The 26,194-nt window shown below is 38.0% G+C and overlaps 1 protein-coding gene across 1 annotated transcript; it reads right to left on the bottom strand.

Moving 5' to 3' along the window:
- Window positions 1-3,751: 3,751 nt before the first annotated feature.
- On the bottom strand, window positions 3,752-25,417 carry proza (protein Z, vitamin K-dependent plasma glycoprotein a). The gene is made up of 10 exons (XM_065263657.2): window positions 25,255-25,417; window positions 24,937-25,069; window positions 19,065-19,234; window positions 18,958-18,982; window positions 17,322-17,435; window positions 13,666-13,794; window positions 13,409-13,524; window positions 13,210-13,324; window positions 12,829-13,136; window positions 3,752-5,164 (listed from the first exon to the last, which is right to left on the bottom strand). Exons 2-10 carry the CDS (start codon window positions 25,010-25,012, stop codon window positions 4,958-4,960), a joined length of 1,260 nt encoding a protein of 419 aa, XP_065119729.1. The 5' UTR covers window positions 25,013-25,069; window positions 25,255-25,417; the 3' UTR covers window positions 3,752-4,957.
- Between the last annotated feature and the right edge of the window lie 777 nt (window positions 25,418-26,194).

Raw genomic sequence — 26,194 nt, 5'->3', positions numbered from 1 at the left:
ATGGCTGAATCCACAGGGAACTGCTTCCTAATTCCTGTTGAATTATCATCTGAAACCTCTCTCAAAGAGTTCACATCTACCCCCCAAGAACACTACCCCATGGTGTGAGACCAAAACCTCTCTCAAAGAGTTCACATCTACCCCCCAAGTGTGAGACAAAAGAGTCACACACCCTACCACACGTTCTCATCCCCTCTCCTCATGTTCTCAAAGCAAACTGTATATGGAATGCTACAGTCTGCAAACACATGTATCTGAAACTGGTCTTGTTTGGTTTTATATGAAGTGTTTTTAATGCAAGTGGTACATTTGGGTTTATTAATATCACAACAGGATTCAATGTTAATCTGTGACAATAAATAAGTAAATTTAACCTAATGTTGGGAGACAACTCCCACCTTAGACATGTTGATCAATCACCCACTGTATGTATATTAGGCAACACCCCTGGGCTTACAAGAACCAATCAGTATGTCATATCACAATGCTTTGTTCTCTGAATATTTAAAGCTATGGTCTACGATTTCAAAGATTGTTCATTATTAATAAACTAGTTTAGATGCTGGTTATGGTTCTACAGTAAAATCCTAACAATATGAAGAGAAAAAAGAATTTTAAAAATCCATTCAGTCTATTGGGTGTACGGCGGCAGATAAATTGACCAATGTAAACTGTCCGGCCGGACAGCTTACATTGGTTAACTGCTCTCATCAAATCCCCGTACACTTGAAAATCCACCTCGCGATCGCGTCTCCACCCCATCGCTCACCACCCCGCCCCTCTCGTGCCTGCGACATGACATTTGTGTCAGTGTATGTTAGCTAGCGAAGCAGCAACATCTCACTAATGGAAAAAAACTAACCGACAGCAGCAAGCTTCTTGTCCCTACAGTAAAGGTTAGAAGAAAAGAGCAGAGGAAAGAGCAGAGGTAAAAAAAAGTGTGAAAAACGCCGGACTCTAAGTAGAATCAATAAAGGGTCCGCAATTGACCGTTGGAGGAAGCTTCAGGGAGATTTGGGGCTGAGAACCGACGCCGACACGGCGGACTTTTTGTTGAACAGGTACGCATCTATTTATAATTTTATTGTGTGAGGTTACATAAATATATTTTTATCAGTCTGACAACATGCTGCCGGTCGGCAGTGGAATGTTAGCCGTTTAGCATCGCGTATCATGGGTCAAAGTAATTATATTTACAAAGATTGTGTGCGGTGTTACATAAATCTTTTTATCAGTCTGGTAACAACATGCTCATGCTGCCGGTCGGCATTGGAATGTTAGCCGTTTAGCATCGCGTATCACGGGTCAAAGTACTTATATTTACAAAGATTGTGTGCGGTGTTACATAAATCTTTTTATCAGTCTGGTAACAACATGCTCATGCTGCCGGTCGGCATTGGAATGTTAGCCGTTTAGCATCGCGTATCACGGGTCAAAGTAATTATATTTACAAAGATTGTGTGCGGTGTTACATAAATCTTTTTATCAGTCTGGTAACAACATGCTCATGCTGCTGGTCGGCATTGGAATGTTAGCCGTTTAAGCATCGCGTATCACGGGTCAAAGTACTTATATTTACAAAGATTGTGTGTGGTGTTACATAAATCTTTTTATCAGTCTGGCAACAACATGCTCATGCTGCCGGTCGGCTTTGGAATGTTAGCCGTTTAGCATCGCGTATCACGGGTCAAAGTAATTATATTTACAAAGTCATTTCTTGAAGCTCAGGAGGGGAAACGTATGCCAAACGTTGTTGTGAATGTAAATAACGTCAATTGCAATCATAATTGTAATTGTTCATTCCTTCAAGGCTTTATGTGTTTACTGCTCGGTAAATCTCTGTTCTGATGTTTACTACCAGTGATCAAAGCTTGAATGAGTGACGTTGTTCAGTTTGTTTCCCGGTGGGAGGGATCAGGTAGCACAGAGGGGCGGGATGAGTTTTTTAAAACTTACTAACTGCCTCAGGCTTTCTCAACCGATTTTCAACATCGTAGACTACAGCTTTAAGTTGTATATAACATATTGTGTGAGGCTATATGGATACGTTTTAATGAGAGTCCGTACACATGAAGCGGTATTGTTAAAATTGCTTTAGTCATGAACCTCTAGTTATTGCATGGTAGATTAATCATTTAACCTTCACTAAGTTGTTGGGTAATCGTATTTGAATGTGGGCTATCGGAGTAATAAGTCATAACCGCTGGTCATTATTTCTGCTATAATTAAGGGTGTTTTCACATATACACTGTTTAGGTCGGCCCAAATGACGTGTCGCTCCGAGTACGGTGCGTTTGGGTCAGTGTGAACACAACAGCCGCACTCGGGTGCGCACTAAACGGCCGCTCCGAGACCGCTCTAAACAGGTGGTCTCGGAGCGGCTGTTGCCGAACTCTGGGGCGACCCACCTGTGGTGTGAACACTGCTGGACCTCGGGCCGAACCAAATACAGGAAGTTCTCCCTTGTTAACAACGGAAGTTGTCGTTAACAACAAACAAGCCAATCCTGGTCCGTTGCATAGAGATTCGCGGTCTCCTATACGTTTGAGCTGATGATTTTATAAATGCATAGCTGTCCTCCACACACAAATAGTGACATTACGGGCTTTTTAGCAAACGGCTCCGTGAGAAAGGCTTTAATAGAACAGCTACGCAATTTCGCGTTAAAGCAAAGAAACTTCGCAAAGACGTGCATCGTTTATCTCCACATCTTGATAGCTGCGCTCTCCCTGTCAGGCTGGTTGTCGTGGAGACGTGGGGGTGGTCATGAGACGGTAAGAGCTGTCAGAGACCAATGACAGCGCTGACCGTTGTCACATGGTGTACGGTGCGGCATTTCGAGTAAAGTAAAAAAATATATATATGTGAACACGGACCGCACTAACTGAAAAATGATACAATGTATTTTGGTGCGCTCCGAGGCCGCACCACGGTGCGCACCAACATATGTGAAAACAACCTAAGTTGTATATAGTAATATGATTTAACTATATTCGGTTAGATGATGCTAAGCCCGAACCTCTGGTTATAGTGTGAATTTTGTACTAAGTTGTATACAAACGATTGCATGAGGCTATTTTGGAACATTTAGCAAGAGATCGCGGGAGCGGCATTGTTAAATTGTGTTAGTCATAACTTCTAGTACGGTCAAATATGTGTTCGGAATCTGCATAACGGCCGATGTGGACCGATACGACATGGGTAATCGAATGAATGAGTTCAGTGTTAACATGAGTTTAATAGAATGATCAAACGTTTATCCAAATTCTATATTTACATCACTTTGATTCATATTACAATACGTTTAATATCTTTGGAGTCAGATATAAAGTTGCGTAACGTTAAAACGTCATTGGTAAGCGCCAGAAAAGACTGAATGCGCTATAACTCTTCGCCAGCGTTTGGATTCCGTCGTTGGGCCAAACGGTTTTGTTCATGTGCGCATGTCTCCGCATGTGAAAGATAAACGTCACACACGGATGTGCAAAGTAATGCATAAAAGTCTCCGCTCAACTGAAGCAGGTGGCAGAGAAACTGCGAAAATAGAAGCTCATGTTACATTTAAAGGTTCTGCAGACATGAGAAGATACTATGAGTGGGCAATATTTACCAAAATTCATATCTCAGTCATTTTGGGATTAATGGAAATATACTGTACAATAAATATCTAAGTATTTTCTACAAACTGTAATAAATGTTTACATGCAAGTAAAAGACTAATTTGAGATGTCACAATCACCTTTATTAAGACTTGTTTGAGATGTCTCAATCACCTTTATTAAAACAGTATATGATGAAAATAAAATTCAAAGATAATATACAGATGCACAACATGCAAGCTGGTTGGAAAGCTTACACCTGACCTCAGTGTACCTGATTTCTGTTCATATCAACTATACTGATAGAGGTCGTAATGTCTCATCCCATCCTGCTGGGAAAAAATGTATGTATGTATGTATGTGTATATATGTATATATAAAATCATAACTCGATATACCACCCAGCCCTAATGCATAATCAACCCAGCATAAAACAACAACAACAACAACAACAAATGTAAAGCAAAACCATATAGTAAAACCAAACAGTTAAATGAACTAAACGAAACAAGTCGATTTCAGTACATTACAGCACAGCACATTACATTTTTACAGTGTATTTGAAATGGTTTAATACAAGTTAAGTAGACCTATTTACCTACACAATAATTTTTTAAAGTTTGTCTAAATTGACTAACAAAGTAAAAATGTATCTGCATTTTTTCATTGTAAAAATGTTTTTCCAGACATTTTTTATTACGGACATGTAATGTTAATTTGAAATTTTTGCAGATAAAATCATGACAATCAGTAACACATATAATTAATTATAAAACTAGAAAGATGTGAATTTGGTGTAAATGTTTGTAGTTTATTCCTCTATTAAAATGTGAAATAAATAAATTGTAAAACACATTTTTTTACATGTTTTACAGTTTGGGTATATTATACAATATCACCTCCAACTTTAAAACAACTCTGGAAAGCAGAATTTAACCTTAAAATTACTTCAGAGCTTTGTAGATTTCTGAAAGTGAAAAAAAGTCCTGCTCCAGGTAAATAGCAAAACGTTTTCCTTCTTCTTCATAACAGTTTCTTTTGTGACTCTCACATAGAAATATTTTTTTAATTGTGAATAAATTAAGGTTGGTTTCATTATTATTTGTTTTTCAGACATTCTTCTTCAAATATAATAAGTAGTATCAGCTGTTTTTACCATTGAAAATGGTTAAATGTTTACTCTGCCATTGTACCATACAGGGTCTTTTAAATGTAGATCAAATAGGACAAATTTGTTAAGAACAAGAATCTTAAAGAGTGCTAAGATAAGTTTAATACTTCTTGAGTTACATGCAGGAGTTTTTAGCCAGGGACCTTTGGTTAAGGTTAACACAGAATGAGTCAAGTGTCGTATTTTATCATGGACGCATAAAAGAGTTTAACCATGGCAAAGAGCGAGACACTTTCTGTATGACATAACCATTCTTACAGTCGAGTCCTGAAGGTTGGCTCACAATGCCAGTGAGGAAGAAAACCTCTCGATAAAGAGTGAGTACAGGGCTTCCCGATCCAAAGATGCAGTCTGCTTTAGCTTGTGGTAGAGTACACGACATCTTGTTGGTCACCTTTAAACAAAAATAAACCAGCTGGTTATACATGACTATTTTTAAATAACCATAAACACCGTTTTGAATTAAACAATGAATGATGAAAGAGCATACAGAATATCTAAAGCGGTAGTGAAGTATCTGTATTTTATTACTCTTTGGCAAATTTGAACTTTACTACATCCTGATACAGAACTTTTCATGCTGTATTTCAGTACTTTACATCTCAGATCCAAATTATGAAGACATTTTTTCGTATAGATATTAGGGATGCAACATACAGTACAACATGCCTGTGGCAATAATGATATTACATTAGTTAGAATGACCGAAAACAGATAGTTTTGCTTTTTACTCATTGTTTCAAATTATTGTGTCATAAAATCCTAGAAGTACAATTCTTTTGTCTGATTACAGGAAGATATATTGGTGCATCACCAACAGATATCTCTATGTAGATATATTGTATGTATATTATTATTTCTATTCCAAGTCATACAGACATTTCTAGGCCAGAGAAACAGATTTATCGCTGACGCAGGGTTAAAGCAAATAAAAATCATGAGCCTGCACATTTTCCGTGGGTGGGGGTGGACACGTTGTTGAAAACATTGTTGACACTAACTTATGTATTTGCCATTAGCACCTGACAGGCTCATACTACAGATAATGATGGAGCTATTTGAAACAGCAATATAAAGAAAGGTTACTAAAATACACTGTGTGCAGAATTATTAGGCAAGTTGTACTTTTTGAGGATTACTTTTGTTATTGTACAACTACAGTGCTCTTGGTCAATTCAAAATGTTAACAAACCCTCAAACCTGAACATTTAAGTAGTAAAAGTGAAATTTTGGCTTTCTTAAGAGAATATTTCTATGTTATTAGGCAACTTTTAGTGTGCAGAATTATTAGGCAACTAAATGAAAAACAAAGATTTTACCATCTCACTTGAGTTTTTTCACCTTTTAAAGTGAGAATAATACATTTACAAATAAACATTTCATAAAAAAATAAAAAATATATAAACTTAGTGACCAATAATAACACTGCTTGAAGAAAGTGTCTTCTAAAAATTGTCAGTAAGTCTGAGAGTTGTTTTTTATTTCCATGTTCAACCCAAAAAGATCCAACTAGCTCATCTTTAAAGCAACACTATGTAGTTTCCATGTAAAAATGACTAACAGCTCCCCCATGTGGTTGAAAAGCACAACAGTGCCTGGTATCAAACACTCTTCTGCAGGCAGGGGGGAGGGGCAGGGCTGTGTTTCCTACCCTCCACCAAAGAGTATAGAAGTACAAGAAGGGAAACTCTCCTTCGTTTTTGGCATCAGTCACTAGGTGGCGCTTCAGTAGCGCGGCCGCCATTTTGGAATGAAAATTCTCACAGCCAATTCATTCTCAATTCATTCTCAGCGAATCTCACAGCCAAATCAGAGGCGCATTAGTAAGTTTCTTAAATTAAAATTTTGTTCACTTGCTACACCTACACGAAACGCTGTATTGTCTTGTATGTATGTGTTGATTTGTTGTTGTTATCAGTTGTGGAATCCAATCATTAAATAGATACACATTTGAGGTATTTTTTTCTTGCTTTATTATGTAATTCTATTTTATGCTACTTTACACATTTACTACTATTATTAGTGTAATAAGTATCTATTGTGATGAGTACTGATTGATGCCTGCAGGTGGCAGTAATGTTATTGAAACAATACAATTAGTTACCAACTCAAGTAGGTATGAAATATATTTTGTACATATTAATCCCCTGGATCCCGCTACAAACATTCTAATCTTATAGAACATGATGCATTGTTCTGTCTGTTATCCTACAGTATAATTGCCACTTTTGGACAGTGACTGTGTTTTTTTACTTAATCCATTTCGAGCAATTCAGATGTATATGTGTGAATATGTGTATGTATATGGAGCCAAAATATTATGTGTGGATGAGTTTATGTCGGTATGTATCTATGTAAAGTTAGCCTATATAAAAGTGGAAGACTTGTCTAAATTTCTGAAAACAAGCTGTAAAAAGGGATTAATGATCACTGTATGTTATTCTGTGTAATCATCATTCAGTTTGAATTTGATCTTTTAATGTACAAAGTAGCTGATATTGCCATCACTTCTAGTTGACTCCCGAGTCGCTCTCATTCCAAAATGGCGGATTCGTGGGGCTGCTGCTGGGCGCTGGTGATGCAATGGAAAGTTCTATTGAGTTTCCTCTCTTGTACTTCTATACTCTTTGCGTCCACCGCCACTTTCAGAGTGTGCTTGTAGCAGCTAGGAGGCTGGTCAGGTTGCAGCAACACTACAATTTGTCCAGTTAAAAGTTGTTCTATCATTATTTAAAGGTAAAAAAACTACATAGTGTTGCTTTAATAATACCTGTCTGTGCCTGCCTGCCTGTAGTGTAGAAGACACTTTCTTCAAGCAGTGTTATTATTGGTCACTAAGTTTATATATTTTTTATTTTTTTATTAAATGTTTATTTGTAAATGTATTATTCTCACTTTAAAAGGTGAAAAAACTCAAGTGAGATGGTTTCTGGGGAAGACCATTTCTCCTAACCCGAGATGGCCTTCATCCGTCATCGGAAGGAAGTGCTATACTCACTAAAAATCTGATCAATAGTCTTAATTCTGATATAGTATGACTATCCAGGGCCCAGGTCAGGAAACAGACGGATCGGCTTAACCGTCCGTCTGTTAGCTGCCGTGATATGTCAAGACCACTTATATCCCAGCACTTCGAGTCAATCTTACCGAAATATCAGCACATTTCAACTGTATCTGTTCCCCGAACAAATAAATACAGGGCACCGCTTGTTACATCTGGTACAAATCTGATTCAAATAAAATTAGAAAACAATACATTAACAGATGAATCTCGAATCTTAAAATTCGGCCTTCTTAACATTAGATCGCTTACCAATAAAGAACCTATTGTCAATGAAATAATTACAGACCAAAACTTAGATGTACTCTGTTTAACAGAAACCTGGCTTAAAGCAGACGACTACATTAGTTTAAATGAATCCACCCCACAAGACTATTATTATAAACACGAACCTCGATTAAAGGGGAGAGGGGGTGGTGTAGCTACAATATACAACACAATGTTTAAAGTAAACCAAAAATCTGAGCTAAAATTTAAATCATTTGAAGTAATGTTGTTAAATATGGAAATAACTGATCGTAACCACAAACAGCTTTCTTTTGCTTTAGCGACAATCTATAGACCACCGGGCCACCATGCAGATTTCCTTAATGAAATAGCAGATTTCCTATCTGAGCTTGTAGTCACTGTAGATAAAGCTCTTATTGTTGGTGATTTTAATGTCCATGTGGACAACCCAAAAGACGCATTAGGACGTGCGTTTATAGATGTTCTAAATTCTCTCAATATTAGACAAAACGTGACAGGGCCAACGCATACTCGTAATCACACATTAGACTTAATTCTGTCACTCGGACTCAATATTAATGACGTCGAAATATCACCTCAGAGTGATGCAGTTTCTGACCATTACCTTGTGTCATACACTGTACTTCTAGATAGGATCACTCAATCTACAACATGCTACCGACTAGCCAGAACAATAATTTCCACCACTAAAGATTGCTTTATTAGCACTCTTCCAGACCTGTCCCAAATGAAACATGTAGCAGATAACTGTGACGATCTAGATATTGAAATAGAAAACCTAAACAATGTCTGTTCTAACACATTGGATGCCGTTGCTCCCATTCGAAAAAAGAGATTCAAAGAAAAACCGCCAGCTCCATGGTATGACCATCACACAGCAGCTCTTAAAAAGGCAGCTAGAAAAATGGAAAGAAATTATAGAAGCACAAAGTTAGAAGTATGGCGCGCAGCATGGAAACAGAGTGTTAAACACTACAGACAGGCTATTAAAACCACCAGATCTACATATCTTAGCAAGCTTATAAATGAGAATCATAATAACCCTCGTTTCCTCTTTAGCACAGTTGCGAAACTGACTAGAAACAAAGAACAAACAGAAACCAATAGTAAACTTCAACACAATAGTAACGACTTCATGAACTTCTTTTCTAACAAAATTTCGGCTATTAGGGAAAACATCGTAGCTACCCAGGCAGCCACCACTCTACCCATTAGTTCACTTAACACTAGACTACCATACGAACATCTTGATTCATTTAAACCTACTACAATAGATGAGCTCTCTAAACTAGTCACATCATCCAAATCATCGTCCTGTATATTAGACCCCGTTCCCACAAAACTACTTAAAGAAGTATTCCCTGTAGTGTCAACCCCGGTTCTAAATATCTTTAACTCATCGCTAGAAATAGGATACGTTCCAACAGCTTTCAAACTAGCAGTTATTAAACCGCTGATTAAAAAACCACAGCTTGACCAAGGAGAACTTAATAACTTTAGACCAATCTCAAATCTCCCTTTTCTTTCGAAAATATTAGAAAAGGTAGTGGCAAGCCAGTTACGCACATTCTTGACAAATAATAGTACGTATGAAAAGTTCCAATCAGGATTCAGGCCCCACCATAGCACAGAGACAGCGTTGCTTAGAGTTACAAATGACCTCCTGTCGTTTTCTGCGCATCCCAGCGAAACACACACTTTTTCTAAACTAAAAGACTGCATTAGCGATGTTAGTGACTGGATGGCACATAACTTTCTTAAGCTCAACTCCAATAAGACAGAGGTACTTATTATTGAACCAAATCGCTACAAACATAATATGTCAGATTACAAATTGCACATAGATGGCTGTACTGTGGTGCCATCTTCCACGGTTAGGAACTTAGGTGTGATGTTCGACAGCAACTTATCCTTTGATAGTCATATCGCCAACGTCTGCCGCACAGCATTCTTCCATCTTAGAAATATCTCAAAAATACGCCATATACTGTCTACATCTGACGCAGAGAAGCTTATTCATGCTTTTATGACCTCTAGAATAGACTATTGTAACTCGCTACTCGGGGGATGCCATTCAAATCAGGTCAACAAGCTTCAGCTAGTTCAAAACGCTTCTGCAAGGGTACTTACTCGATCTAAGAAGTATGACCACATAAGCCCAATTCTGGCATCTTTACACTGGCTACCAGTTAAATATCGCATCCAATTTAAAATATCACTAATCACCTACAAAGCTTTAAATGGCTTAGCACCCTCATATCTTAGAGAATTACTATCAGAATACAATCCATCACGCACACTACGGTCGCAAAATTCTGGCCTATTGATTATCCCTAGACTATCAAAAGTGTCTAAAAGTGGAAGATCCTTTTCCTACTTAGCCCCTAAGCTCTGGAATGATTTACCAACCGATGTCCGAGAATCAGACACAGTCGATCATTTTAAATCTAGACTTAAAACTTTTCTCTTCAACAAAGCATTCGCATAATTTGTCTAGTAAAGGTTCTTAACTCGCAATAGTTATTTTCACGGAACAAAGCACTCACGGTCATAACACAGACCAACCAAATAAATAAATAAAAACCTTTTCTGCATGAACACTTAAAATGAGTTGCATTAAATAGTTTGCCACCGTTTGCCACTGAACTTGCATTAACAACGACAGTGGGGCTTCCGGCCTTAGTCAAACGGTTTGGCACGTATGGTCGGGTTGCGATTTTGGTGCTTTCGTGTGTCTTGTGAATAGTATGCCATACAGACCCGTTTGCCACTGAACCTGCATTAACGACGACAGTGGGGCCTCCAGCCTTAGTCAAACGGGTTGGTATGTATGGTCGGGTTGCGTTTTTCGCGCTTTCGTGTGTCTTGTGAATAGTATGCCATACAGACCCGTTTGCCACTGAACCTGCATTAACGACGACAGTGGGGCCTCAAGCCTTAGTCAAACGGGTTGGTATGTATGGTCGGGTCGCGATTTTGGCGCTATCGTAAGTCTTATGAATAGTATGCCATACAGACCCGTTTGCCACTGAACCTGCATTAACGACGACAGTGGGGCTTCCGGCCTTAGTCAAACGGGTTAACACGTATGGTCGGGTTGCGATGGTTTTGGCGTTTTCTCCTGGTCCTGTAAATGGTATACAATATAGACCCATTTGCCACTGAACCTGCATTAACGACGACAGTGGGGCTTTAGGCCTTAGTCAAACGGGTCGTCAGGTTTCATTTTCTCTTAAAGATCGGAAGGTGACCCTTATTTACCATATATACCCTCGCATTGGGCCCCCAATTTGCTAAATCCTCAACTGTGGATAACATAATTATGCCGCAATATTTAGTCTGTCTGGAACTAAGCTGAGTTAAACCACATCACTGTGTGACACTTCAATACATATGAACGGCCGCTACGCTAATACGATTTTGTTTTTCTCTCCCTGTCTCGTCCTCGACCCGAGGACGAGACAAACAGACCCAGTCCCGGTAGATGTGAAAGTCGGCACACCTCTGATCTACTGGCTGTCCTTCAACGTTATGCCCAGCTGATACCTGACCAACGATCACCGGCAGAACCGCTTAATCTCCGCTAAATCTCCATTTCCGTTCTCCCAAGGGTTTTTCCCTCCTAGGACTTATTTTTCCTCGGATAAAAGCCCGGGGTTTTTTTTTTTTTCTCCTAGGGGGTTTTTCACCCCGGGGAGGCAGCCTTTTTGGGCTTTACCTAGCTTCCTCTTCTATACGTTGCTTTAGTAATACGTGCAATTATAATATTGAGTCATAGCCGCAGCAAATTTAACTGCTCATGCTATCATGTATTCTGTTGTGCTATCTGTCGTTTTCTGTGCTTTTCACTGCTTCTATTTATGTAAAGCTGCTTTGAAACAATTGACTTTTGTGAAAAGCGCTATATAAATAAATTGAATTGAATTGAATTAAAATCTTTGTTTTTCATTTAGTTGCCTAATAATTCTGCACACTAAAAGTTGCCTAATAACATAGAAATATTCTCTTAAGAAAGCCAAAATTTCACTTTTACTACTTAAATGTTCAGGTTTGAGGGTTTGTTAACATTTTGAATTGACCAAGAGCACTGTAGTTGTACAATAACAAAAGTAATCCTCAAAAATACAACTTGCCTAATAATTCTGCACAAGGTGTATGGCGCAAACACAACATTTTTGTCATCTTTACTATATGCCCCAAAGTATGCCACCAAAATTCAGTCACTTTGTGCATTTAAAGGTAAATACATCAATGTGGTGCACTTTGAGAGTAAAAATAAGTAACATACTGTAGGTCTATGAGGAATTTAATGTTCTTAAAAATCTTTGGTTGCATATATGTATGGTAATAAAATGGCACACAGGCCACATACACAACTTGATAAATGAGATTCACCATTGGTAAAAACATGTTTCATGTTTAACTTTATGCGGATATCGCGACAAATCATTTCACCTCGACGAGTAATCCTGTATCGCTTTAATACTCTCCTAATATTTATATTACTGGCATAGCTTACTGAATTAAAACAAACAGTTTTGTCAAAGCCTGCTTTTCTTAATTTCTTACAATAGCAATTAAAATGCTGCCCGTCTCTGCCGGTTCCTTCTGTCCATGCTCGGCATCTGCAGCTGGATCTCAACCACACATTTTAAACACCCGTCCCATTCTAGTTTTAAGTGGCCAGTTTGTTAGTTTGGTTGAGAGTGAAAGATGTGTTCCTCTCATACTATTTGTTTGCTACTAACCTGAGCAGAGTGACGTTGTGAACACACTGCTAGTTTCTCATAAGACAGGTGGTTTAATAAGAGATTCCCCTGAAAGTCCTTCCATCCGGTGACTGTACCCATATAGTTTCCTGCCATGAGGACGCTGTCAGCGAAATCTCTCTCTGGCAGACATGCCGGCACTATGCGCTTCTTGAAGACGATCTTGTCCTTCAGCTCCAGCATGGCCATGTCGTTCTGAGGACTGCTGTCAGTGTAGAGCGGATGGATGTGCACCTGCTTTACTTGCAGCACCTGTTCACCTGCCTCAAACGTCGTCATGGTTTTACCTGCCGGGTTTCGTACAGTTACAGTTACGCTCATCATAGTGTTATGGCACATTTAAGTTCTGAACAGACTCACCCACTGCCACCTGGAAATCATCGTACTTCCTTACACACTGCGCTGTGGTAAGAATCATATTCTCCTTAAGAATGACACCACTGCAGAAGCCGTCTGAGCCGTGACGCAGCAACGCCTGGCAAATAAAAAGGCACAAAACTCAAAGCTCAAATTCGGCACGTTCACACCGTGTTATGATGCGGTTGTATTATTTCTTCACCTGCCAGGGACACTCTTCTGAACCGCAGGTGAGTCCTTCATACTCAGACTGAACGTTAGTTGATTGACGTCTGTCCCACTGGCTTAAACTGCTCACTTTTCCACATGGGAACGCCACTGCAGGAAAGAGTTCATCACAGATGATTTGGTAGCCAGGGTTCAAACACGGACATACTGAGGAACTAAATCTTCTCGTGTAGCACGTTTAATATGTAAGTAATACAGTTTCACGTGCTTTCTCATACGGCACACACTCACCTGCTGGGACGCACTGTTCTCTCTCCTTCAGTTTCCAGCCACGGGCGCACAGACACTCATACGACTGATAGCCGGGTTTACAGAACTGACTGCAGCCTTTGCTCTTATCTATAGGACACACTGTTTGATCTGGATGTGACAAAAATCAGTCAGAGTCAGATCATCACTCTTCTTAGAAAAATTAATCAGTCAAGACAAATATAAATCTCTTTGGCGTTCTTTGTGTGTTGTATTTAAATTGGCAATGCCCAAAATGGTAAATGGTAAATGGACTGCATTTATATAGCGCTTTTAACAGACCTATGGCCATCCAAAGCGCTTTACAATTAGCCTCACATTCACCCATTCACTCACACATTCATACACCGACGGCGGTGTCAGCCATGCAAGGCGCCAGCCAGCTCGTCGGGAGCAGCTGGGGTTAGGTGTCTTGCTCAAGGACACCTCGACACTTGGTCCAGTGGAGCCGGGGATTGAACCACCAACCTTCCGGTTTGTAGACAACCTACATGAACCACTAGGCCACTGCCGCCCCAAAAGCTTTGCTAATTGATAAAAAACAAACCGACAACAACTGAATGTCTCTAGCTCAAGTGTTTCTGATATGATTTTGTGTAACTGTTTTGTGTACTTTTATAGAGGATCCTGTCAATGATGATATTGTATGCATTTGTAGAAAGTTCCATTTATGTCACGAGAGGATTTTCAGACCCCAAGTGGAATGTAGTCATAACCATTTGCATTTATGTGAGCGGTATTATTATTATTTGCAGTCATTTTAGATGTTCTCATACATCTGAACAGTTGACTTTACATTTCTTACGAATCCTCTCATCAGAGCCGCTGGTCTAGTGGGTAGCTCTGTGCGCAGTGGGCAGGGCAGACGTACTATGAGTTCAAATACCGGCTTGAAGTTTTATTCATGACAAACATTTGTAAAGTTCGTAGCCTTGTGATGTCAGAAGGGGATTATATTATAAAAACACCACCCCCTTAATTTGCATTATACAACCACAGCACTGACATTTCGTGCAGAGAGACAATAAAACGGCACATTTTAACATGTTTTTACAAGTTATCTGTATTGTATTTTGACCTAAATCTCCATATATATATATACTACAGGGACACCAAAGATTTACTTAGCATCTTAAGAAAAGTCTTGTGAATGCCCTCTTTAAAGGAGAATCAGAATCATGTTGTTTGAAGAACTGACTCTTTAATTCAATTCTATAAATAAATGAAAGTAATTACTGGCACTAAAAATAACATTGGCTAATAATCTCATGTAGGATGAATCTATAAAACCTTATTATAAAGATCAGGTTTAGGGTCAGGAGTGTCATTAAATGCAGATATGTGTAATGCAACTGTGAGCCCACGCATACCTGTAAACACACATTAGACTTAATTCGGTCACTTGGGCTCAATATTAATGACATAGAAATATCTCCTCAGAGCGATGCTGTTACAGACCAAGAGTGCCGCACAAGCCCTGAAAAGTGAAGCCAAAACATCTCCATCGCCCCCCAGTGACTGTGGACAAGTCCATCTGCTGTCATTTAAACGTGAGCTGGAGTAATGACGTGTTTAAATTGTCGTTGCTTGTGTTGTATGTAACCATGCTGCACAGTGTTTTGTATCAGCACAATTGATAAAATAAGCTCGGGCAACTTTCACACGCTCGCAAAATGAAACTAATTTAAGATATCGAGATCAGCACCTTTAGTTTTATCAATGAAAGCCTAAACACAGCGCTGTACACTGTGTGTTCACACTAGATGTCATAAAAGACGTAAAACATTGTGCTCAGTACCTCAGATTAGAGTTTACAAGTCCTGACCAAATGATATCTTCAGAGTGCATGGAGACATTTTGTAGTGATTATAGCACAAGAATGTGATTTACTCAAGTCTGTGTTAAAGTAGCCTAAAGCTTTTACAACAAAGTAATAAAAAGTTTATTGTAAGTTTAATGGTTTACAGTAAGGCAAATATATGTTAAAAAATAATTTATATATATAAAGAAGAAAATGATCTGTATTTGTAATGCATTAACATGTTTGGACTTAGTTTTAGTGTTTTTTTGTTGTTGTTGTTTTGTTTTTACACCACCCAGTGACTGGTGCCACCAAATTGAGGCCCAGCATCACCAGCTGTACAACCTGGTGCCGCCACTGCCACCTCTCTCAAATGTTTGTCTGGAGCCCTGATCAGTTATTAGACCGCTCATTAAAAAAGCCCCTCAACCAGGGAGATCTTAATAACTTCAGACCATTCTCAAATCTCCCTTTTCTTTCTAAAATATTAGAAAAAGTAGTGACAAGCCAGCTACGCACATTCATAGTGAATAAAGAATATGTATGCATGAAAAGTTCACATCAGGATTCAGGCCCCACCACAGCACAGAGACAGCGCTGCTTAGAGTTACAAATGTCCTCCTTTTAACATCTGATCGTGGTGAAATCTCAATTCTTATATTACTAGACCTTAGTGCAGCCTTCGACACAATAGATACAGCTGGGCAGTAGAGCTCAAATTTTTAGCATCGACATAACGTATTATATCATTATGACTTAAAAAGTTTTAATTTAACCACTGTATGTTTTATTTACACACTTTATTAAGGCAAACAATAAACAATTTTAGTTTAGCAGTACAAAAAATGTGTATCTCTTACATAAAGATTAAATTGTAGTTAAATAAACTCTATAAATGCTCTCTCTGGAGCATGTTTGTCACTATAATGTTTGATGCCTGTTCTTTGTTTCTTGTTGTTTGTTCTAAACTTTGTTTGCAATAGTGGATCGGCTACTTTTCTTCACCTACATTTTTAATGTACTGTAAATGTCGCCAAATCAGTATGGCCTGCACAGCTTACACACAACATTGTTGCGATGCTGGTCAGACAAAAAACCAAAGAACTGCCACATAGATGGCTGCACAGTGGTGCCATCTTCCACGGTTAAGAACTTAGGTGTGGTGTTCGACAGCAATTTATCCTTCGATAGTCATATCGCCAACATCTGCCGCACAGCATTCTTCCATCTTAGAAATATCTCAAAAATACGCCATATACTGTCTACATCTGACACAGAGAAGCTTATCCACGCTTTTTTGACCTCTAGAATAGACTATTGTAACTCATTACTTGAGGAATGTCACATTAATCAAGTAAATAAGCTTCAGCTAGTTCAAAACGCCGCCTCAAGAGTGCTTACTCAATCTAAAAAGTAAACTATCCCTAGAATATCAAAAATGTCTGAAGGCGGTCGATCCTTTTCCTACTTACACCCTAAGCTCCGGAATGATTTACCAAAAAATGTTCAGGAATCAGTCACAGTTGATCAATTTAAGTCTAGACTAAAGACATTTCTCTTTAACAAAGCATTCACATAATTTGTCTAGTAAATATACTTATCCCGCAATAGTTAGCGTGTTTGGAACAAATCATTTACATAACTCGTCTGGGGAATATATATATAAGAAAGCTGCTTTGAAACAATTAAACAATTGTAAAAAGCGCTATATAAAAAAACAAAATTGAATTGAATTAAGGGAAGTACACTTTAAACACGTATGTACAGAACAGAAACACTGGATGTTTTTCATGAACATGCTGTAGTAGGTAAAGGCTGTTGGGTTTTGTCACGTTACCTGTCTCGCAGTGAGTTCCCGCGAAACCAGATTTACAGATGCAGTCATATCCCCCCACACTATCTGCACATAAGGCTCCATTCTTACACGGCTGGTCAGCACACTGGTCACCATCTACATTCATGTAAAAACATTGTTTTAATGACATATGATAATATACCTTAATCATTACATCTCTGTGTTTTCCCTGTTTAAATCTCATCTAACAAACACCCAGTTCTCACCTGTATTCACCTGTATTTAGCACAGACCACTTCTGATGATTTTAACAGCAGATATGAAGATAAATATCTTATCAATATTATTAGCATGATATCATTATTATAACATGGCTCTCTAGAATATTTCAAATGAGATCAACTGTGGTCAGAAGAAAAATAAAATAGATTTGCAAGTGATTTTGTACATAGACATGCTCTCAATTTACAAATGCCTCTCGTGATTCAAAGTCTGTTATGTAAGGGATAATGTAGAGGCAGCCGGTAGTTATTGGGAAATAAGCCCCGACAGTGTGATCAGGACCCGACGCGAAGCGGAGGGTCTTGTATCACACTGTCGGGGCTTATTTCCCAATAACTACCGGCTGCCTCTACATTATCCCGCTTATTACACGGCTACTTGCCACATAAGAAAAAAACTGGACATGAATATGAATTTGAAACATTTTATTGGCATATTTGTTTTAAATTAACATTTTTATCCTTCCGCGAAACTTTGCACAGATGCATAAAATGATCGTAATACCTTATTAAGATCCTCTGCTTCATACTTGTCTCCATTTTTTCTCTTTAACCAGTCTTTGAGAAGTTTTAATGCCCATTCTGTATTTTTTTGTGTGTTGGCTTCGTAGCTGTCATGCTCTATTTTGTCAAGTTCAGTCTCAGTAAGCTCTCTGTGTCTTGTCGTGGTTGTCGAGTGTTTGTCACAAGATGGCGCCAAACAGACAGTAATCTTTATTGATCTTTATTGGCGCGGAGCGATTTTACTTGTGAAAGTAGTCCGGCTATGCGTTATTATTTTGGAGCGGTTATTATTTGAAAAGAACGAACCTGCAAATGTCTCAACTGACCAATCAGAATCAAGCATTCCAGAGAGCCGTGTAATAATATCTGATAAACACCGCCTGAAACTGATAATAACACTGGCAAATACTAAGTGTCATCTTGACAGGTGCAATAAATTCAATATAAATATATGAGATTATATTTACAAATGATTAAACCATCTGATCTGAAATGCCATTATGAAATGCTTTGCAGTTCTTTCAAATGAGTTACTGAAATCTATCAAATCAATATATTAAAGGTTTAACGTAGATCCAGCTGGTTGTTATCCTCCACTTTATGTTTGTCGGTGTCCTGATCACCCTGTCAGGATTTATTCTGCCTGTTTGTTTTCCCTTACTTTACTTAGCAGTGCAGAATAAAGTTTGTGTGACTTTACATTATGATAGTCATAGTCACTGAAAATGATTCATGTAATGTAAAGTTCAACATATAAAATAAAGGCAACAGATCTCACAAATCAATACTAATAGATCACTGAAATGTCAATGATGGATATGAATTGATTGCAGATTTCCGTTCATGATAAACCACCAGCAGGCATCTTTGTTTTTGCACTTTTCTTTACTTACCGATGTAGACGGACCAGAAGAGATCCTTTAAAGAAACATAAACACAGTCAAATATAATTACAAAATAAATACAGCTGTCGTTTTTATAAGACCGGTCGGTGACTTACTGTACGATAATTGTCCTGGAAAACTTCTCTGGCTTCCTCATAATCACAGACTTCTTCTAAACATTCCCTTTCCAGGTTAGCAGGTAATTTAGTCTCTTCATCACCTGCGTTTGCTCTCCTCTGACGGGAAATTATGCTATTTGCCTCCCGCTTTTCCAGGAACAAGGGTGCTAAAGTATCAAAAACACAAAAAAGATACTAGCGAATGATCTCCAGATCTGATCACAAAGATAGGTATCGATCCTTTATTTACATCAGCGGTCACGTGGCTGTCATAAACAGAAAACAGAAAATTCAAACATGGGACTCGGTATCGGCCAATACATAAAAAGATAAAATGACTTGGATCAGGGGGGCACAAAAAACATGATCGAGACATCCCTAAAACACACATCATACAATATCGGAAAACCCTGTGAATATGCATACATAAATCAGTAACAAAGTGTAAAAATCTCGTCTCAGTCTAATGAACACAATCTTGTTTAAATGTTTCGTCAAACCCCTAGTATTTTATGTACAAGTAAGCCATTTTGTATTTGTTTACTTTTCCTCAAGCTATTTTTGTTGTAAAATTGCAGACTGGCACTTTTTGTTGCACCACAATGTATGCACTTAATGTTACTTGACAAAAATAATGGGGAGTTTATCATTGTTTTAGAATAACAAAATAACAGACAAATATAAAACGCAGACCATTTAGAATTGAAATAGGGTTGTGACCCTAAATATGTGCTGCTAAATATCAACTGTATCCCGTAGCCAACAAAACAATAATTTGCTGTAAGCTTAATAAACAGCAACGCACCACAATTTTACAATAATATATATATAGGGTTTTCACACATGTATTCCAGGAATTTCAAGCACTAATTTTGAGGTTTGGACTCAGATTTAGGTAAGGAATAATTGACAACGGTCCGTTGAATTATTTGAAAATAATGCACAACCAAGGTAATGCGGCACAACGTGACGTGGAGTTACACCACGGGTGTGCACTATTTTCAAATAATTGCTCTGGTGATTATTTTAAGACATTTGACAGGTCAGGTGTGTGTTTTTAGAAAAATAATCAACACCCGTGTAACATTTCTCAACCAATCAGAATAGAGCATTCAACAGACCTGTAGTATAATTTTTTGTATTAACTTTTTAAATCTAAAAATCTAATCTTGGTGAATGTGTTCACAACTGGTATAAAACATGAAGAGCGAATTTGTTGGGAGCAGCACTTCTCAGTTCATTTTGAGCCCTGATATGTACACGCAGTGCCTGCCTTTTTTTAACGCAATTTGCATAGGGCCCCGCACCACTAGGGGGCCCCCTTGATCTCAGAATTATTTAAAACCATTATACCAAATAAAAATTATTATTATGTTTAATGAAAACAAGACGCTATAATTTAAATAATTTGCAAACTTCCAAATTCATGCGGGTTTTTAAAAATACTTAATGATTTCTTTATTCACTGATATGTACTCGGACAACATGCAGGCCGTTTCTCAATCCAAGGCCGCAGCCTTGAGAGGTCACATTTGTAGGGTGCATATGCGTCATAAAACATACTTCAGAATATTAACAATTATAATGGTTAATTGTTATAATATGCTTATGACTTGAAAATGAAATGCTTATTTTACTTAAATAAATCAGGCTTGATGATATGCAGCGCGCATATGCGACCTCCGGAGGTTGCAGCCTTCAAATTTGGAAAGGCCGCGTGCATGACGCAGGAGACTGATGTGCTAACGATGCGCATATTATATGCCCACAATTGCTTTAAAACTAAGCTATCCGTCTGGGGCAGAATAAAGGGCGAAAAACGTGAAGCAAGGGAACAAGAGAAAGGTATCTGTTTGTGATATTTTTAAAGTCTTGGTAGTAGCCTATTGCCAAACAAGGCCGTGTAATCTTTTTAAAATGATACCCCAGAACAGATTTGCAAATTTTAGATTTCCAAATTAATTTGTTTGCCCTTTATAGGTAATTAGGGTTGTTGCGGTGACAGAATTTTCCCACCGGTTAATCAGCGCGTGACAAAGGGGCTTATAAATGCACAGAAGTGCGCATTTTACTTTCACTTTTGAATTAGATGCAACTGTTGTTTAAATTCAGTGCTTGCATACGCTGCGTTAAATCGCGTATGAATTTGCGTGCAAATCAAGTGCAACAGCTGGTTTAAGTGCTTGAGTAATGTGCGCAGGTACTTCTGACAGAAACCCGCCAGTCCCAAGCGCTGCTTGAATGATGGGTTTATTATTATTCTTTATGAAAAACACAACAAAAAACCATCTCGCCTATATTAAACATCATATATGTATCTTATAACAAAAACGAGTAAGCACGCGGCTTCTGCCATCGTCTGCTCGCCGCAGTCTGACAGGAATAAATGAAATCTGACACCCGCAGCCGCTGCTCTGTGATGACGCGCGTTCATCTCCTGAATTCAGGCAGCAGACACATTCAGTTGTAAGTAGGGATGCACCGAATATTCGGCCGAAAGACTTTTATCACCGACTTTTATTGCGTCTCACACGAGTGAGACGCAAACAAGCGAACGTAAAATCTTTCTGTTATTGACAGGGCACATATAAACAAAATTATCTCCAAAGTATTCTTTTTCTAATAAAAACATTTGTTTATGTCTTAAGTGTATGTATAGATTACAGTCATAAACCAGTCTCTGCTTATTTAAAGAGACAGTAACCTCAATTAACCTACTGAAGTCTAACAAAGAGACAAATAGCTCTAAAAATAATAATATATTTAATTTATACAATAAAGACAGTGTTATGACTCATTTAATTCGATTTCTGTACCTAATGCTAATGTTAGCCCTTATTAATGTGCAGCTTTGTTCTTTTTTATAAATGTTTGTAATTTCTTTATTTGTTATTAGATTTTCCCCACCCCCTTTTTGTTGATCTGAAAAATAATCCGATTCGTGCCTCAAAAACTGTAATGTGATCTGAACCGTGAGTTTTGTGATCCGTCCCACACCCCTAGTAAAGTTAGTACACAGTGATAGCCATAAATGCATTTGTACTAATAATTGGCATAATAATTTATTTCGGTGTTTCGGTTTCGGCCTTGGTTTCCTCATTTTCGGTTTTCGGCCAAGAATTTTCATTTCGGTGCATCCCTAGTTGTAAGTGTTTGCTCTCTCTAACGAAACTAAATGATTTAATTACAAGAAAATATCAAAACGACGATGAAAGATGGTGTCGCGGTGGGCAAGTGATCTAACCGGTGAGAGGCTGAAGCACCGGTAATCACTGTTTCACCGACCGACTATCGCAACAAGCCTATAGGTAATTTTCAGTTATTAATATGTCAGTAAAAAAGTTTACCAAATTTATGCACTTTAATGTCTTTGTCTTTCAGTTTGTTTGTTTATTTGGTAAATGGGTACGTTTTAAGTGGTTATTTTTTACTGTATTAACAGTATGTATTTATATTTAATTTGATTCATTGCATTAATTTACATTTAAATCAGGTTTATTTTTTAGTGCTTCTCACAACACATCAACTTTACACCAAATACATATTTCACGTTATAATCAGTAAGTTTATCAGTCAGGGTTTCAAAGTAATGTGCATATGTGACCTGTCACGGAAACCAGTGTCACAAGTCGGCAGCACAATTTTCGAGAAAATGAGAATCAAAGTTTTTTTTTCAAAATTTTTGATTTTCGTTTTATTGCAGAATCTGTTAGTTGAGATCACGAAGAAGCCTCTCCATGTTTGAGATAGCAGTTTTTGTATATTTAAAAGCGTAGATTTTGTGGTTGAAATCGGCTTGTTTTTCTGGAGATTCTAGCGTGCAGCGGGGGCGTCAATATCTGTGTGTATATTTACATACTGTATAAGCTTGTGTTTCCGCCTCCGCCCCCACAGGGAACAGCGTGACTACTGAATAAGGATAGTTTGCCAAAACTGAAAATAATATCATTAATGACTCACCCTTATGTCGTTCTAAACTCGGAAGACCTCCGTTCATCTTCGGAACACAGTTTAAGATGTTTTAACTTTAGATTTAGTCAGAGAGCTTTCTGTTTCCTCCATTGAAAATCTATGTATGGTTTCCATGTCCAGAAAGGTAATAAAAACATCATCAAAGTAGTCCATGTGACATCATTGGGTCAGTAAGACTGTGTTGAAGCATCGAAAATACAGTTTGGTCCAAAAATAGCAAGAATTACGACTTTATTCAGCATTGTCTTCTCTTCCGGCTCGAGCGTGAAGTCACGTGACTGTAGTGACACGGCTGCCCTGTTCCTCAGACATGTTTGCGTAGTTTTATTTATTTTTTCAAACTTATAGCGTGCGTCTCCCCAGACTGTAAATGAAGCTCGGGCGCACAAAGCAAAAGAAAGATAAAAGAAGCTGGGGCGGAACAAATAACAGTCAGCCGCATCGTACGTCAGCCGCGTCACTGACTTTAGGCGGCACTGCAGTCGGATGACGTCAAAGTACCTTGACGTCTTGCAGCGCAGCATGAAGTCAAACTCATAAGCCAATGCTTGTCAATAACCTACTGGTACTCGGTAGGTCCGCAAGATGGCGGCATGACGTAAAAGGTCACATGACTGAAATCCATCTATAAATGCACTGACAGAGGGCCCCTCACAAAGGTTTGCTTAGGGCCCCCCAGCATCTAGGACCGGCACTGTATACACGATACAGTAGTGCCCAAAGTGAGATCGTGATATCTTTGCTCTTTATACAGATTTTTTTATTAAAGATGCATAAACAATTTTGTATTAATGTTGCATTGGTGTGTTCGAATAAACTGAAACTCGGTTTAGAGAAGAACAAATAGCCATGAATAATGGCTACAAAATATTATTACAAAAAATATCAACAAATATTAATAACAGATTAAATTGTAGTCAATGTATGGTTTATTACGTTTATTAAGTTTTTGTTGTTGTTTTCTATCCATTTTTGTTTATTTGAAATAAAACCCAGATTTTCTAATATGCTGTGTTTGCCTTTTTGTTAAATTATCTAAATAATTTTGTTTACTTTGTACCTTAACGTTTAGTGTTTTGTCCATTTTGTACCATACAGTTTATATTTCAAGGTTAAATGTAACCTAAGGAGACATTAATAGCAAATATATATTTCCCACCTATAAATCACTTCTGGCTACTTCTCTATTAAAATATTTCTGATTTAAATATTTGTGATCGTGAGAATATTTGTTACATATATGAAAACAGACATTTTTTAATATTGTTTCATGTATGTAGACGTATCTGATATTTTATATTTATCGTGAACATAAATTTAATGTATGTGTTTTGCATATAATAATATTAACTTTCAAAACCCAAGAATGCTTAACAAAACAGCAAGGGAAGATGAGGGGAAGGGCGGGGAGTGGAGCTAAAGCCCATAGGCCTCAGTGAAGAGGTGTGTTTGTTTTTAGTTAAAAGGTTGGAGGCAGAGCAGTGAATGGCATGAGGAAGCTTCCAGAGTGATGGAGCACACACACACAGAAAACTCTTGTCACCAAACGTCCGTGGTCTGGACTTATGGACAGCGAGCATATCGTAGATATCGTTTTCTTTGGCTATGATAAGTCGGTTTCTATGTGAATGTAGGGGTTTCACTCGTTTATGCAGTGCTTGTTCAGCAACATGTATTAAACTGATAAGTAATGAAAAATAACATTGCATTTTGTGTTGATGTTGTGTACGCGATGTAGGCTTGATCACGTGGTATCAGTTGCTTTACTCAGCGCTGGTGAGGATTGACCAATCACAGTTCATGTAACGATTTCATAAACATTGCGTGCTGCTGGATATTCACAAATTAAGCCGCGATCGTGAAGACAGACAGCTTGCATGCAGTATTGTGTATTTACCTCTTCTTATGTCCAATCCAGCGGTCACAAAACCAAATAAAGCTACGAGTGAAAAAATCCTTTCAAGAGAAGCCATGATGAGCTGCCTGGAAACCCAACACAATTCTGCGTTTATTCCTTTTTTTATCGACCACTAAATATGGATAAAAGACAAAAGAAAAAACAGAAGTCAGCACTAATAGTCAATGTTTTAATTCAGACCCATCACGCCTTTGTAAAATATCTATTTTAAAATGAACTCGTAATATTTAAAGGTAAATTAATGTGTCGTATGCCGCTTTGTTTATTATTGACTGGTGTTATAAAACGCTTACTTACCCGCTTAACTAATGACGCAGCAGATCTTTGATATGATCGTCCGACCTGCGCTGACAAGAGACTCGTTTGAGATACGACGCGCCTGCGCCTCGACTGAAATGTATTATTTATTTATTATGCGCCGATGTGGACAAGAGTGAAGCGAACGAGAGAGAGAGAGAGAGAGAGAGAGAGAGAGAGAGAGAGGGGGGGGGGGGGGGTGAGTGAGAGAGAAAGAGAGAGAGAGAGAGAGCGCGTAAAGAGAACATACTGAACCAAATCTAAATATGTTTAAAACGCATTTTATAATCAAATTTATACTCTTGTTGAACTGCATTAGTTGTCATAGTAGTGATGAGAAGTTCGGATCATTTTTCTGATTAGGATCTTTGAATCTCGTTCATCAAAATGAACGAGTCATTTCGTTATTTTCGTTCATTTGAATATGATTACGTGTTATTTATACCACCTACGAGAACAATTATGACATTTCTAACAAGTTATGAGAAATTAAAATTATTATTTCATTAATTCTTGACATACATAAGCTGAAACCTGCACAAGAGACTGAAACGATTAGGTGGGGAACACACAAAAATATTTTTTTTACATTTTATTAGATTTTCAAAATGTGATAGACCACAAACATGAGGATAGAAAATCCAAAATTTAACCATTTTGCTCCTATAGTGTGGTGTGCCATGATGTGTCAAAGACAGCACACAAACAGATTTTCAACCAGTCTCGACTGTGAACACAGGAAATCTCGCAATACTTTGTAATAATGCAGGAGGAAATTTCAATGATAGTACTTTTTGAAATAATTTTTTACAGTAAATTCAAAGAAAAAAATAAAAAGGTTTGGGTGAAGTTGTGGAGACAGCGGGAACATGGTCTGTACAAGTTTGCATCAACTTCACTTTGTGCTGCGCCATGACTGCTTCCATCTACCCTCATATCT

This window comes from Paramisgurnus dabryanus, chromosome 3 (assembly GCF_030506205.2).
Source record: "Paramisgurnus dabryanus chromosome 3, PD_genome_1.1, whole genome shotgun sequence".
In the NCBI taxonomy this organism is placed as follows: domain Eukaryota; kingdom Metazoa; phylum Chordata; class Actinopteri; order Cypriniformes; family Cobitidae; genus Paramisgurnus; species Paramisgurnus dabryanus.
Note: the sequence above shows the minus strand (reverse complement) of the source record. Positions and strands in the feature narration are given on the sequence as shown.

What these genes read in the sequence shown, in the direction of transcription:
- proza (XM_065263657.2), bottom strand. Translation starts at nt 25,012, where the DNA reads ATGGCTTCTCTTGAAAGGATTTTTTCACTCGTAGCTTTATTTGGTTTT. An exon ending in GGGAACTCACTGCGAGACAG is followed by an intron (nt 13,795 to 17,321) that starts GTAACGTGACAA and finishes TGTCACATCCAG; the next exon opens with ATCAAACAGTGTGTCCTATA. An exon ending in CAGAAGAGTGTCCCTGGCAG is followed by an intron (nt 13,325 to 13,408) that starts GTGAAGAAATAA and finishes TTTATTTGCCAG; the next exon opens with GCGTTGCTGCGTCACGGCTC.